Below are 14,702 nucleotides of genomic sequence, written 5' to 3'. Positions count from 1 at the left end.
CTACCCCAGCTGCCTTGAGACAAGACCAGCTAAATAAGTAGCTGGAAAAGTTCCTGAGGTACAGCATCTTCAGCATTTCAGTTGGGCAAATTACCCAGGCACAACTCTGAAAAATGAAGTCATTTTGCTGTGGACTAGAACTGGCTCATGACTGGCATGCTTGAAGTGTGAACAGAGCAAGTTGGGGCTGTCTGTACCAGCTTATACAGACAGGCCTGAGGCAGAGCTTAGAAACAAAACATCACTTCTTCAGGAGTCTGTGTTTGTACAGTCACCAGCCTGGACTCTGAGAGGCACAGCAGGAAGGTGTGTGTTCGCCACTTGCCAAGCTGGGTGCAGGCAGAAATTACAGTTGACCAAGCTGTGGAGCAGCTGGGGGGCATCGGAAGGCTTCCATCCAAGTCTAGCCTGTCAGGCTCTCTGCAGGCACCGTTAATTTATTTTCATGACTGCTTTCCCTGTACATTTGCCTGAAACTGCTTCCTGGGTTTATAGCCCAGAGCAGGAGTTTTGAAAGAATTTAGGGTGGTAATTTACAGCTGACCAAACTTCCAGGTCCTCTCGAAGATAATGTATGTACCACTGCAGATTAAACCCAACAGCTTCCTTATTTGTATGGATGTTCTTAAGTCTCCCTCTCTGAAGTGCCATAGCTGTCACGAGGCAAACTTTAAAATCAAAGCTGCGAGATCAAATGGTTGATCGGTCTTTCTGTTGCATTGCTCAAATAGCTTGTATGCATTGCGGCAGGGGGGAAGGTGGTGGGGGATGATGGCGGGAGAATTGTAGAGGTTTTTTTGAGGCTTCAGAACTAGCTGTGTAAAGATTAACATAGAAGGCAAAGTTATGTACTTGTTTATGGGCCAGTTCAGATGTGAGACTGAGATTTGATAACTCCTGAAGGAAAAAAAAAAACCCAACCCAGAATCAGACCCATGGGTCCCACAGTACTGCATCAAAGGGACTAGCTCACTTACAGGAGGAAAAGATAAAGCATCTAGAACAGAGGTCAGCAGTGTAGATCTGTTCTTCAGGCTCTAATAAAAACAGGTGGACCTTCAAGTTTACTTTAGTGTTTATTGGTGTATTTAGAGAAATTTAATCCAGCTCAAAACTTCACTGAACACAGCTATAAGTGTTTGATGACTGTTAAGATTGTACAGAATACATGTTTTGTAATGCTTTCCATAATTTGGTTCAGTGTGTGTTGTGGGATGCATTGGCAGCATTTCCTTACCTTTATGTCAATATTTTAGTTGTAACTTGGCTGATTTAATAAATATGAGTATATATCTAGTTTGCAAGGACGTATTCTTGTCCAAGTGTTCGCTCCTATTATACGTAGCAAGTACTCTGTTCTGTAGCCCCTTCTAGTTCTTACTCTCTTTTTTTCATTTTTAATTTGGTCTTTCTCCTTAGTTCTCAAACTCTTTGCCAGCCTAATGCCAAGAAGTCCAAGGGTGGGGGTTTTTTTTTGTCTGTGCATTGTTGGTTTTTTGTTTTGTTTGTTTTGTTTTGTTTTTTAGTGGGAGAGTGTGTCAGTTACCAATTGTAATTAGGTATAAAAGAGACTTTTTGGAAAAGGGAAAAGTCAATATATAGATGCAACTAGATGCTTCCTCTTTTATGTTAGGGAAGTGAAAATATCTGGTTGCTGTTTTAAGTCTGATGCCAGTCCTAGTTGTACAAACTGGTCAGCCTCACAGAACGTGAAACCACCCAGAAGGTCAAAGTAATGGATTTTTTTGAATGATTCATTGTAAGCTTTGTGTAAATTCTTTTGTTTCATATTTCAAATGTGCTGTATTACTTAATACTGTAAAATATAACTGTTACTGTGGTTTAGTGAGTTTCTGTGCTGACTTCAAAACTATGCATGGTGCTTTTCTCAGATGTTTTAACTTCATGGATTTTATTCTTATTATATTAGAGCTACAGAAATAGGGATGTTTTGTGTTTTGATGGTAGCTAATTGTAGAAAAGACTTCTGTGTTTCTGTAAAACAAAAGAAATACTTCAAAAATAAAAGACCCCAAAAAACCTAAGCATATCCCACGCAAATAGACCAGATTTTATTTAAATAAGGCTTTTTTTTGTTTTGCTCTAATCATTAATTTACTCTTGAGAGGAAATTCTCATCAGTGTTTGATTTCTGTTAGTCTATGAAATCTGGGTTTTTTTTTCCTAAAGAGGAGAAGACATTAAGATACTTCAGATGCATCAAGGACAGAGGCATCTCTGCTGGAGCAGAAGCTGATGTACAGCAGTAGAAATGGGTAATTCTGAGATGATGAATTCTAGGTTGGGAAACTTGTGCATTGATGAAAACTATTGTCCATGTGTCATTAGCTATTAAGTATTCCTGTTGAGAAATGGGTTGTAAAATTCAGAGTACCAGCAACATCTGTAGACTTTCCATTTGCTTTGTAGTATCTTACTAATTTTAGGTAAATTTTTGAAGTGTGTCTCCCACAGTGGAGAAAAGTAAAGAAAACTGCCTTTCCTGTGAAACCTGCCACCTGTGAAGTGGGTGATCTTTACAAATCGCCAAAGAATCCTTAGTAATCAGACCTCTTAGTTTGAGTGAGGAATGTACCAAACACATTGATTATGTTCTGGATGGAATTAATGTATTCACAGAGAACAAGAGACCAGCTTCCAAGGACAGCTTTTCTTCACAGTGTATTATAGCAGAGAGCACTTTGCAGTTGGTGTGGGTGCACACACATATAGGAAGGAGGCTGTGGCCTTTGGATTTGGTGATGCTGGACAGGAATGACAGTTGCAGTGCCTATTTTAGTCACCTGAGCTTTGTCAGCTAGGCTTTCAATGTAGCTTACAGAGAAGGGCATCCCTCAAGCCCTCCTTGATGCCCCAGTTAGGATTCTGCTCTGAGCCACTGTCTGGAGGAGCCTGTTCCTCTACAGAGGGACCAGGGGGTATCAGTTGGATACCCCCTTTATTTTTTTCTTACCCCCCCAAACCATCTTTTTTTTTTTTTTTTAACCCAGCTGAAAACACTGCATGCACTCTGCATGGAATTATACCTTTAAAATCATCAGAAAATGAAACTTATGCAGAATGGCACTTTGAGGTGTTCCTCTTAGTATAAACACAGGATCTGTGTTGACTACCAAAAGCTGTCAGGACGATTTAGGTCTTGGATAGTTACATCTCTGAGCTTGGTGAATACCCTCCCTCTCACAGAGAGACAGACACCTGTTCTCCACCTGTATCGTAACTGAATCAGTGGAAATCAATTCGGCTGGATTCTCATTTGCTGCCAGGAAGTGTCTGACAAGGTCTCTGCATGTGCTTCACCTCTGCTCATGAGATTTTTAGGAACTGCTGAGGTATGCTGAAGGTTGGAAGGAAGAGTTATACCGCTGAGCTGAATTACTGCAGGTGTTGGTCTAAGGATGCAGAAATATTGCTAGTGCTCATACCTGGCTCTCTTCACCCACCTAAATCTTTTGTCAAAGATGTTGCCTGGATTCAGACTTCAGACTGTGCTTCTGCAGTCTGTTTTGTGTACTGGTCTTCAGTGGTGACTGTATGTGAATAATAACGCTTAGGAGCTCTCAGGATAGCTGTCCAGCTAGAAATGGGGCAAGGGGCTGAGTGAGGAAGAAACTACGCCTGCAGCCTGTAGCTGTGCTGGGGAAATCCCATCAGAAAGCCCATGTCTGGCCTTCTGGCAGGTGATACAGAGACTCGGAAAAAAGCTCCACCATCGGCATTGTGTCCACCAGGGGCTGCGATACCACTGAGATTGCAGGACAGTCAGGGGATACCTGCCAGCCGTGAGGTGCTCTGTGTGGAGGATGTGTCTCTGATACCTTCCTGGTCCCATCACTATGCCTGGACTAGTGTAGGAGGCAAACTGGCAAATAAGCAGTAAACCTTCATTGCAAGCAGGACTCCCCATACTGGCGTTTTGGCCAGCAGCACTGCGGTGAATTGGAAATCCTGCATCTGTGCATACATGGACTATTGGTGTTCTTAGTGATGCTTCCCAGCCCAAAACAGTGCTGATGGGGAGTTATTGTGGTTTTGGATGGATAGCATAGGTCCTCTGCTCTGGGTGTCTGTGGGATCATCACTGTCTCCGAAAGCATCCTGGAGTCACGACAGGGCTAAAGGTGTGGTGTAACAGCTCACCTGAGCTCCAGCTTGTGTGCTGCCCCAAGTCCCGCTCTGCTGGGTGTTGTGCTAAATACCAGCTCACCTCTTTGAAGGCAGAGACTGACGCCTTCTGTAGACCAAGGTCTACATTGTGTTGGTCATTTTTTCCAAACTGAATCCAATGACTGGGTAATTAAATTGCTGTGTAACAAAACAGCTAACAGCCTGGTGTCATTAATCTACCTGCTTTTACCTGGAGCCTAGACCTATTATGGGTTCTGTGCTTAAAAGTAAGAAGCCTTAGCTTTTCCAGAGAAAAGTTAACACTCGCACCCAGTAGCTAAAAGGCTTAGTCTCCTTAACCTGCCAAAAATATCTCGTTAGTCAGTTTTCCCATCTTGCTCTGGTAACTGTTTATTGTTTGTGGACTAGAGGGCTTCCTCAGGATCTCTGTTCTTTCAAAGACTGCTAGAAGAGCATTGCTAGCTGTGGGAATGAGGAGGATGTTCAGTGGGAGTGGGGCAACGTCCAGCCTGCCCACAGATGTACTCCTGAACCCTCACTGCAAACATTAGCAGAAGGACAGGTGCATAATCACCTTTTTTAATATACAATTGAAATAACTAAGTGCTGTTGAACTGTTTGGCTTTCAGCTCCTGCGGGCAATTTGGGCTCCTTTTGAGCCTTTGTGTTGCAAAGGAAGGGCTGCTGTATTCTTGCAGAGTGTTTGGCTGTGTTGCAACAAACCTGGTTACTGATGCCCAGGCATACTTTGATTGATGCACAGATCAAATGACTGTTGGGAGTGGCTTTTGGGGTGACGTCCCACGTACAATGATGTCAGCAAAAGATTTTAAAAAATTCAGGTGTGGCATAATCTGCCAATTAAACTGATTAGTGCTCTGGCTGAGTCCTGAGAAGGAGCTCTGGCTCAAGAGCCCTGCTTATTGAAGTATTTTTAGTGCCTTTGTCTCACCTCGTACTAGACTTGTACCTAGTACCTTCACTGCAGCACACTGTAAATTGAGGTACGATACCAAGGGCGATGTGCTAGCTCTCTTGCTATCCGGGGAAATCTGCTACCAGCTCACAAATGTCCCTAACTGCTTGGAAGCTGTGACACTGGAAGAGGTCCTAGGACTCCCGTGGGATCGGGATGGAGTGCCTCGCTGCTCTGTTGGCAGAAGTGAAAGCTAGCCAGGAGGTGATGCAGGCTGGACAGAAGGCACTAAAGCATGACGTGGAAACATCTCAAAAGGAAATCAGAACAATGTTAGCACTGCAGAGGAGCCAGCAACAGGTGAAAGAAGATCTCAAAGCGGAGGTGAAGTCCAGTCACTTGGATATAAGAACTGTGCTTGAGGAAATCCAGCGAGTAAGAGAAGAAATGGAAACTCGATTAAATACTCAGGCTGACCTGGTCTTACTGATCAAAGAAGTGAGCACCAATTTAGCATGTGTAGACAAGGCTTTCCAGAAGATGGAGGAGAGGCAGAAAGTTTTGACCAGCCTGCATCTTCCTACAAGAGAAAACGTTGAGCAAGGATATTTCTTTGAAAAATGCTTACAGGAGGCACACGTGGGTTTTGAAAAACCTGTGGAAGCTAACAGTTTGGATGAGGAATGTGAAAAGAAGGTGCTTAGGGGTAAGACAATGGTGATTGCAAAAGTATGGGGAGAGAAGTGAGGTTGTTCCTACTTGTGCTTGTCAAGTAGTTTGTTTAGGCTATTTGGAATGCTTTTAAGAAATCTAATTTTTTTTTTAGAAATTTAATCTCTTGATTAAAGCAAATAATTTCTAGCTAGTGTAGACATTGCTACACAGGCCTTCCTAGTACATGACAAGCAAAAGAAGGCTTCGATTTGGCTCTGCAAACCAAAAAGTGGGTGATAGATGTTTCATCTGGTAATCCAGCAACAGTGCACAAGATGGAGAGGCTCAGGAAACCAGCAGTACCTGGCAAGTTCTGAGATAGGCAGCCAGTCAAGTACAATGTCAAGTACTGGGCCATACCTGAGTACTTAAACATAACTTTATGGAACACACCCTAATGTACAGACAGTTGTGTATGTATTGCTTCTGAACGCCTATTAACTAGAGAAGCTATGTATGGGAAACAGTTTGCTTTCTGGAAAAGCTTGGGATGGGTCTAATATTCTCCCCAAGAACTGGAGTCCCAGCTGCCATCTGTGTAGCGACTGCAGAGGGAGTGGAGGGTTTCTGGACCTTTTCCAAGGTCATGGGGTATTCTTTTTGCCAGTGAGATATCGAATCTTCTGTGAATGATTTCATGATCACAAGGCTCAGTCTTTGCAAAATCACTGCTTTTTTTTTTTTTTACTGGTATGAAGAAGGATAGATGGTGATTCTGTCTGGTTACTGGGCTACATGCGGTACTTGAGAATCTGATTTTTAGTCTTCAGAAATTGAGCGGTTCAACTAGATTGGGTACAGAGTTTTCAAGCCTCTTGGAGAGCAGTCCAGAACTTCAGGGTGGAAATTATTCTGCTTTACAAGTCTGACTGTATAAAGGTGGCAAGTAAAAGGCCAAAGTGAGGAGGACTTGGGCTGATAACCAATACGGTCTTTAATTTAGAATCCATCACTGATGTGTTGTATCAGTAATCAGACTCATGATGGTTTTGTTTTAATGAAAGCATGGTTTTTGTTTTGACATCACAGCATGCCTTCTGTACAAATCTGGAAACAATCTGTCATTGCCCAGAGGTACGTAGGCCATAAATAAGCATTGGAGTGTCGGTGGTGTTAATCTGTAGAGGCAGTTCATGCTACAGAAGGTTCATGCTAGCAGAGAAATGCTTTTCAGCATTTGAAGTGGCTGTGTATAGCACATGTCTATGATAAAATTGCCAACAGGAATGTCACTGAATTTCTCCAGTGCATGTCTTTTGTTCAGCTTTTTTTAGTATAGTATCCAGGGTTGGCTTGGTTGGATATTTGAATGACCTTCTACGAAAAGACTTGGTAGTCTGGGCACCGCGATAAAAGCAATGGTGTGAAACTAGCAAACTGATAAAGGCTGGCTGAACTCTGGAAACAGTGGATATCTGGAGTCTTGTGTCATTTGCAGTTAGCTGTTGTATCACTGTGTTTAAATGAAATAACTTCATTAGGTAACAGTATGTGATGTAATTTTTTCCCAGAATAAAAATTGTCTGCAAACATTTGTTCAAGCTTAACACAGCTCTGTCAGGGTCCTACAAATGGATGTAAAAGTCATTTCAAATAGTTAATTAAATGATGACATTAGCATCTGTATCAGTGAATTTACCCAGTACCCTTAAATCAAGGAGAGTGCTCTAGTTCTCTATTTATTGTAAATGGAGCATTCAGGAAGGGAGGTGGAATATATGAGAGAGTAGGAGTATGTGAGCCGGTAGGGCAGGGAAGGACTGACTGACTGTACATGTTTATTCTCTAGTTCCTGCTCTTTTTTTCCTCTCCCCTTGATTATTGTCTCTTGTGATTTTTGAAGGAGCTTCAGGAGGTAACTGGTATTTTCCAAAACACAGTATTCTCCATAAGATTGCTGGAAATCTGACATGGTTGCTCTCAAATGTGAACTGTCGTTCATTTAAAGAGGTCTGCTCAAAGGACATCATTATGCCTGCACTGCGAGAAAAGAAGTGGTCACATTAGTTAAAATGGTGATAAAAATAAGCTAACTAGAACTGGCAGTCAAGCTGGATCTTTCTTTCCCTTACAGGTTTGGATTTGGGTTATCATGTTGGTATACCTTTTAACAGCTCTGCTATTAAATTGCAAGATGGTATGTTTCTAATTGAAAATATACCCTATAACAGTCAGCATCTCTGAGCAGAAGTGTAGAGAAATCTCCAAGAATACAAGAGCATCTGAATTTGATGAAGCAATATGCTGACGATTCTCTAACTATGAGGGATGACAGAAAATCCTGCCTAGAGAGGGTTTATTTGGAAAATTAATAGGCTCCGGAGGCACTTTATATTTGGCTCAGTGAGAGAAACACAGAGGACATCAGTATTTTGAACAGGAAACTTGTTTTCAGATGCTTTGTCAACAAGTGAAGGCTGTGCAAGACTGATGTATTAATGCAATGGTTGATGTGTCAGTCAGACTAGTGTTAACTGAGAAGCAAAGCTTTTGTTATTAATACTGTCTCCAGTTCTGTGATTGAACCTTACACTGCTAGGGCTATTCCAGAGTCACTTGACAACCTTCAAACCAGGTGCTTGGGCTTCAGAAAGGATTCATGAGCAATTACTTCTATTTGGTTCATTTGTCCCCTATTTTTTTTCCACACGTTCCTATTTTTCTTTTCTCCAAATCTCGCCTCTCATTTTTTTCTACTTTATCTTGAAGAAATCTTGTTAAGTTGAAACTGTACAAAGTAATCTGCTTAGATGTCTTCATTAAATTGCCAAGGGATATTTATGTATTGCATCAGCCTTTTGTTGCAAAAGTGTTTGCTCGTTCCCTGCGTGATCAAGTGGGGAAGACGGGCCCTATCTGCACAGCAGTACTGTGCTCCCTTTCCAGTCTGAAGGCAACAGAGAAACCTGTAACCACCGCAGTGTTTACGAGTCAAGCCTGGATTATGTAAGGTGGTTTCCTCTGACATGAGATGATTGTGTACTGTGAAGGGATTGAGGTTGCAACATAACTAGGAATATTAAATCAACGATGTCATTCTTGGACCGTGAATTAGTGGTGGGGCAAACTTGAAATACATCACATTTTAGAGCATTTTTTTAAAGTGTCATCCTTGTGACTGAAATTGCTGATGCTAAGAAATGCTGCAGGACCTCTAGTTAATAAAGCTCAAACCTGAGCTGTAGAGAGGGGAGTTTTTGCAATGAAAATTTTGAAAGGAAGAAAAAGACCAAGTAAACGTAGGGAAAATGGTTTTGTATTCAGCAATCCTTCAGAGTGCGGGAAATATGAAATCCATGCTGCAAACAGAAGTGGCCAACTCTTATGTTAGAACTAAGTTACTGGATAGGTAGGATGACAGAGATCTTGCATTTTATGAAAATATTTATTCAAAGCACAGTGTGATGAGTATGCTGAAAAGTAAGCCACAGAACACATGGAGGTAAGGATGAAGTGCAAAACACTGTATGCAAACGTTATGGTGCTAGAAATTAACCTGGCAGATGATAGTGTCTACTCTGCAGTGCCACTGAAATAACACTTTCTCCTAGTTAGTATTTCGGGAAGTGTTTATAAGAATTTATTACTCCTTTCTTTTGCAACTGTCTTAAAGTTTTGGCAAGAATTCAACATAAAGTGCATATTAATTAGTTGTTGTTGTTGTTTTAGTTGACAAGGGCAAGCAGCGGAGTCCCAGGAGCTCATGCATACAGACTCAAGCATCCAGAGATGTGCATTTGCCTGGCACAAAAACAGCCGAGTTGACACAGTACAAAACAAAATGTGAGACCCAAAGTGGAATCATCCTGCAGCTGAAAAAATTCCTGACAAGCAGTAACCAGAAGTTTGAAGCATTAACAGTTGTGATCCAGCACCTGCAGTCTGAGGTAAAAACTCTCCGCTAATCAATTTTGGGTTTAATTTGTTGAACTCTTCTCAACAAGGGCTTCTGAAAATATTAATATACTGATACATAACATCTGTGTTTCCATTCCAGTGATTTCTGTTTTCCTGTGGAGGTAGCAGTAAACCTGCTCCTGGCATCAGTTGGATAGTAAAAATAAAAACCCCGACGCTGAGTTTTATGACCTCTTTGCAGCTTCACATCCTTTTTAGAAGAGAAGTTTTTAAATGTTTGTAGTCAGAGTCCTTCAGGGCTGAGTACCTTTCCAAGTATATACTTCAAGTTCTGCCCTTGTAGAAAAGACTAGTTTCAACAGATAATCTGCATGACCTTGCTTTCTTATCTGACATTGGATAGTAGAGTATATAAGGGGTAGATATGTTTTTGAGCAATTCAGAACAAAGTGTGAGTTGTAATGGCTGTATTTATTGAATCCTGCATTGTTGGTGGTGTCTTATAATTATCAACATTTCATTTAAAAAAAGAAGATCAGAAATGCAGCTGGAATTTAGAGTGGAATTAATCTGATGTGGTTTAATGTTTATTTGTTCTAGTCTGTTTGACACACATAATGACCTAATCAGTTTGATATTACAGTAGGAACTTTTGGCCTGCTTTGAAAACTCTTGAGAGAAGAAAAATCCGAAGTTAAGGAAACTATAACAGTTATGGATTTATGCTGCAGTAGTTGATGCAGGCTATAATAGCAGTTTCTCTTGCATTTATAACTAATGTTCAAAGGATTGGTGTCAATTTTTTCAGCTGTTCTGATATGCAGTGTCCAGTATACAGAAAAGCACTGAGTTGTCTTAGAATGCTGCCAGAAATGTAACATTCTCTTCTTGTGGGATAATATCTGATCACTCTCATTTAATCTAAAAATACTGCATTTAATGCCAAGTCTTGTTCAACTGGGGAAGAGCAGTGGCTCTTAGCCAGTTTTGTGGGTTTGGTTTGGTTTTTGAAACTCTTGATTGGAACACCTTTCTCTGCTAAGGAACTAGTTTAAAATCTTCAATTTGATACATGATTTTTGGATGCCTGTCATCTAATAGGAAATTGTGAAATTTATATGGGAAATTCTCACTGCTAAATTTCTGTGCGGTCTTCTAATTAGCATATAATAAGCACCTTGATTTTTTGGTAACTTTTATAATTAAATGTCTTGGCCTAGATTCTTCTCTCAAATATTTTGTATCGCAACTTTTTAAAATTCAGGAATACTTTATCAATGTAATATTTAATGAGAAGAAGCCTATCACACATCATTACTTCTTTCAGGCTATTTTAAAGGTCACTTAGTCTAAATATGATTTTTTTTAGAATAATGGGCATGGTTATTTAAAAAAAAAAAAGGGGGGGGCAAGTGTTGAAAATGGAGGGAAGAGAGAACTGCATGGAGGAAACTAGTAATTTTGCTCCTTCTTCCTCTTCACTATTCTTTCGCAGATTAAAAAAAAAAAAATTTTTATCAAATTGTATAAAATGAGTCATCTTGAAGAGTCAAGTCTAAGCACATGAAACTGGGCTAAATATGACATATTGATGTACTTGCATACCAGTTATTGGTATTGAGGTTGTTCTCTCCTTTCCCAGGACAAGACAATGCTTGGTGAACAGTCGCTGTCTTGTTTTTGGGTACTTACCGTAGGGGTGAGAAGGACTCTTCTGCCGTGGCTGGTGTAAGGAATACTCAGAATCTGGTAGTTAGCTGAGGGAAGTATTCTGTAGGATTTCTGTGTTTTAGGGAACTCTGAAGAGTTGTTTTAGTTTTGTGGTATGCTTTGGGTTTGTTTGGTTTGGGTTTTTTTGTTGTTAGTTTTTCAGGTTGTTTTGGTTTTTTGGGGTTGTTTTGTTTGTTTCCTTTCTGGTGAGGTGTGGAGTCTGGTATAGCTAACTTAATCTCAACTGGCCATATGTTTATTTTTCTGAAGGATCTCTTGGGAACCCCTTTGATACAGTTTTCACACTCTTTGGGTAAACTCAGGGAGAAACTTGGAGTTAGCTTTTTGCTCGTAAGGCAGGTGCTCGTAGCTTAACTACTGCAGAGCCAACTGAAAGTAGCTTCAGTTTTTCTGGCTTAAAAAAAAGTAAAATAAATCATGCTTAGCTGATTACATGAAGAACAAAGCTGTACTTCCATTCCTCCCAGTAGAGCAAGTGTGAAGTGACATGATGCAGTGTAAGCTGATGAAACAGCTTGCTGTAACCAGAGGAAGGTCCTGCTCTGGACTCTTCTGGTGCTGGTCTGTCCCTGCAGAAGGCTGATTCAGCTTGCAACTGCCCAGCTAACCCAGCCAAAGAGAGAGCATTTCGCTGCCACACCAATGGCAGGGACCGTTCTAACGTGTGGTCAGAGCCAGGGTGAGACGGGGTCGAGGACAGGCTGCCTGGCCAAATGGAGAAAAGAGCTGGAGTGAGCTGTTAGGTCACTTTGAGGCTGTGCAGCCCGGCCCGAGCCTCTTTGTAAAACCTGCCCCAGCCTCTCCCACTTTTCCTGCAAAGCTAAAGTTACTGGGAGGCGATTCAGCTCTTGGGTTTGTTTGGGTTTGCTTTCCTTTTTATTCCAAGAGGTCTCAATGAGTTTCTGCACAAAAGTTTAAAGTTGTTTCTTATGAACTCATTTGAAATGGGATATAGCTGCAAATGAAATCAAGATTTGCTGGCAATGACTTCTGTCAAATGCAGCCAGCCCCTCGGGAGTGAAGTTGAGAGGCTGCTGTCAAAGGGTTAAATGAGACTGAGCAATGCTGCTGTACTGTTTCTGACTGAGCAGGAATCTCTCACAAAACTGCCCGAGCTCAAACCTGTTTGTTGCAAGTGTTATCTCAGAGCTGTCAATATTAACAGCTGGCTCTGATAATACCTTCGTACTCGAGCTATCAGGGTTTGTCCAAGGGGTTTCTATGCTTAACTACCTTTACCAAGACTCTTTGGAATTTAAAAATCCTAAACCCCCAATTTCTACATTGCAGGAGCTACTGTTGCACTGGGTTAATACCAGATGGGAACCCTCTTGGCATCCAGAATACTTGATGGCAATGAATGGCGTGGCTGGCGAGAATGCCACGCTGTACTGAGTTTTTCTGTTGTTAGCTGCATGTGCGCTAGCGGTGGGCTAATCACAAAAGCAAGCTTAGTCTTCCTAGACTACTGCACTCCCCCTGATCCCCTGGTAATTCCTGTGACCTCATAACTATTTTCCTGTTTTTTAAATTCAAACGAGAAAGGAAAAGTGGCAGTACAGAGGAAATGGTGAAATCAGCCATTTACAATAAGTACATGAAGTGCCAAGGAAAGCCATTTTCCGTTAACCTTTAACTGTATTAAGCTCTGAAATTTACAACACTGCATTTGAGTTGATCTTTTAACTTCCCCCGGTGTTCATTTTGCAAATTAATTTTGAATTTATTTTTTGTCCCTTCAGTAACAGATGTGTTCACAGAGGCTATAAATACATGGTTTAGCACATCTGCGGTAAGTCAGGCTGTGGCTGCCACTCCTGCAGCCCTGCCCTCTCTTCCCTTGGCTTTGTGTCTGCGTGGGCTGGTGCTCACCTAGCCTTGAGGAGCCAGTTCAGGTGTCCAGTCAGGAACTTAAAAAAATTATTATGGGTCTAGTTTTATAGGTCTGTCCATACCCAAAGTGTTATAGGTATGCACCCACGCAGTGGTTCACTGTGGGAAGGGGTGGGAGTGAAGAACCACCAGTGCTGGGGTGGGGTGGGAATGTGTGCCTGAGAGGTCTGCAGCTGTGGGTAGGAGCCAGATGCTTCCTTGGGAAGGAAAAACCCCAAATTCAGATTGTTTTTTGTGGTGTCTTGCAAAAATACATCACCAGCTGATGAGACTGAGGCTGTGGTGACTCCTGTGTGAGCCTCTGCTTCCCGCCTCCTGAGGGGTGCTCGGCCCCTTCCCCGGCCGCCGGGCTGCCCCTGGCAAGGCTGTGTGAGTGCTGCAGCTGGGGTGTTTGAACCTCTAACTCACTGCCATATATAAAATCTTACATGTTTGGGGGCAGAGGGTGTTTGTTTTAGCAGCGCAGTATTGGATTGGTTTTAAATCTGGTTTTGGCTGTTTAAGGGAGATAGAGTTTTTGAGTGAAAAGGTTAAGGTATTGTCAGAGTGACTTGAAGGGCTTTGTGACTGTTCAAAATGTGAATTGACAAATATTGCCTTTTCATCCTCTCATTTTAATGCATAAATTGCCACATTCAGAACTACTCAGGCTGTTTAAAAAAAACTTCAGATGGTAAAATGTTTAATTATTATAAACACCCATTTCTGTTCTAGTTTAATAAATGAATCTTAAGTGTTTCGAGAGCTCTCAACAGATTCTGCTGTAGAAATGAGCTTCAAATTTGTGTCTGTGCTACAGAGATGAACAGAAACTAAATTTCACTGTTGTGCCTGTCTTGGTATGGTTACGGGAAGACTGGCATTTACAGTTTAAACTGTACTTGGGAATGACTGTGGTGACATCTTCAAGAAGTTTCCTTCATAGGGGGAAATGCCATTTGAGCGTCTATAGAGCCTTGACAATATGTGGATACCACTAATTGTGGATGTGACACAGGAAGCAACATAAGTAATGTGCTAGAAATTGTGTGGCTGAAACAGGCTTCAGTATTTCTAGGTGGAAATAGAGATTAACCATTAGTATATGAGCTACTTTAACTGTCATTTCCTGACATGTGGATGGCTGTAAGAGTCGAGATACTAGTTTTCTTGGGAACTTCTTAGTATTTTAAGGAGGTAGGGTTTTTTTTTTTTTCCATCTTGGAATGCATGAACACATGTATTTAGAACAAATTTGTCCTGGCCTTTGTGCAAGTTCAGCAGAAAAATGTATATATTTATCAAATGAGAAATGCATATCTAGCTTAAGGAGCAGAAGTACACATTGCATCACTAAACCCAAAACCATTTATAGTAAAAGGAAGCGTTTTGGAACAGTCATGTTTTAGGCCTATAAATCCAAAATATATTGGCAGGACTATTGTTTAGAGCAGCTGTCTTT

The 14,702-nt window shown here is 41.3% G+C and overlaps 1 protein-coding gene across 7 annotated transcripts in view; it reads left to right on the top strand.

The window, feature by feature from the left end:
- The window catches only part of MTUS1 (microtubule associated scaffold protein 1), a 131,436-nt gene that overhangs the window by 90,255 nt on the left and 26,479 nt on the right, over positions 1-14,702 (top strand). For all 7 annotated transcript variants that reach the window (XR_015699620.1, XM_087736189.1, XM_087736187.1 and 4 more), the window contains one exon: positions 9,449-9,666. Coding sequence is in view for 6 of the 7 variants with exons in the window: in XM_087736189.1 (XP_087592315.1) it covers positions 9,449-9,666 (218 nt within the window). In the remaining variant the exon portion in view is untranslated. The remainder of the gene's footprint in view (positions 1-9,448; positions 9,667-14,702) is intronic.

This window comes from Nipponia nippon, unplaced genomic scaffold (genome assembly GCF_047370975.1).
Source record: "Nipponia nippon isolate SJK-2023a ecotype South Korea unplaced genomic scaffold, ASM4737097v1 scaffold_6, whole genome shotgun sequence".
Classification (NCBI taxonomy): domain Eukaryota; kingdom Metazoa; phylum Chordata; class Aves; order Pelecaniformes; family Threskiornithidae; genus Nipponia; species Nipponia nippon.
The sequence above is the reverse complement of the archived record's forward strand: the minus strand, read 5'-3'. Positions and strand labels throughout refer to the sequence as shown.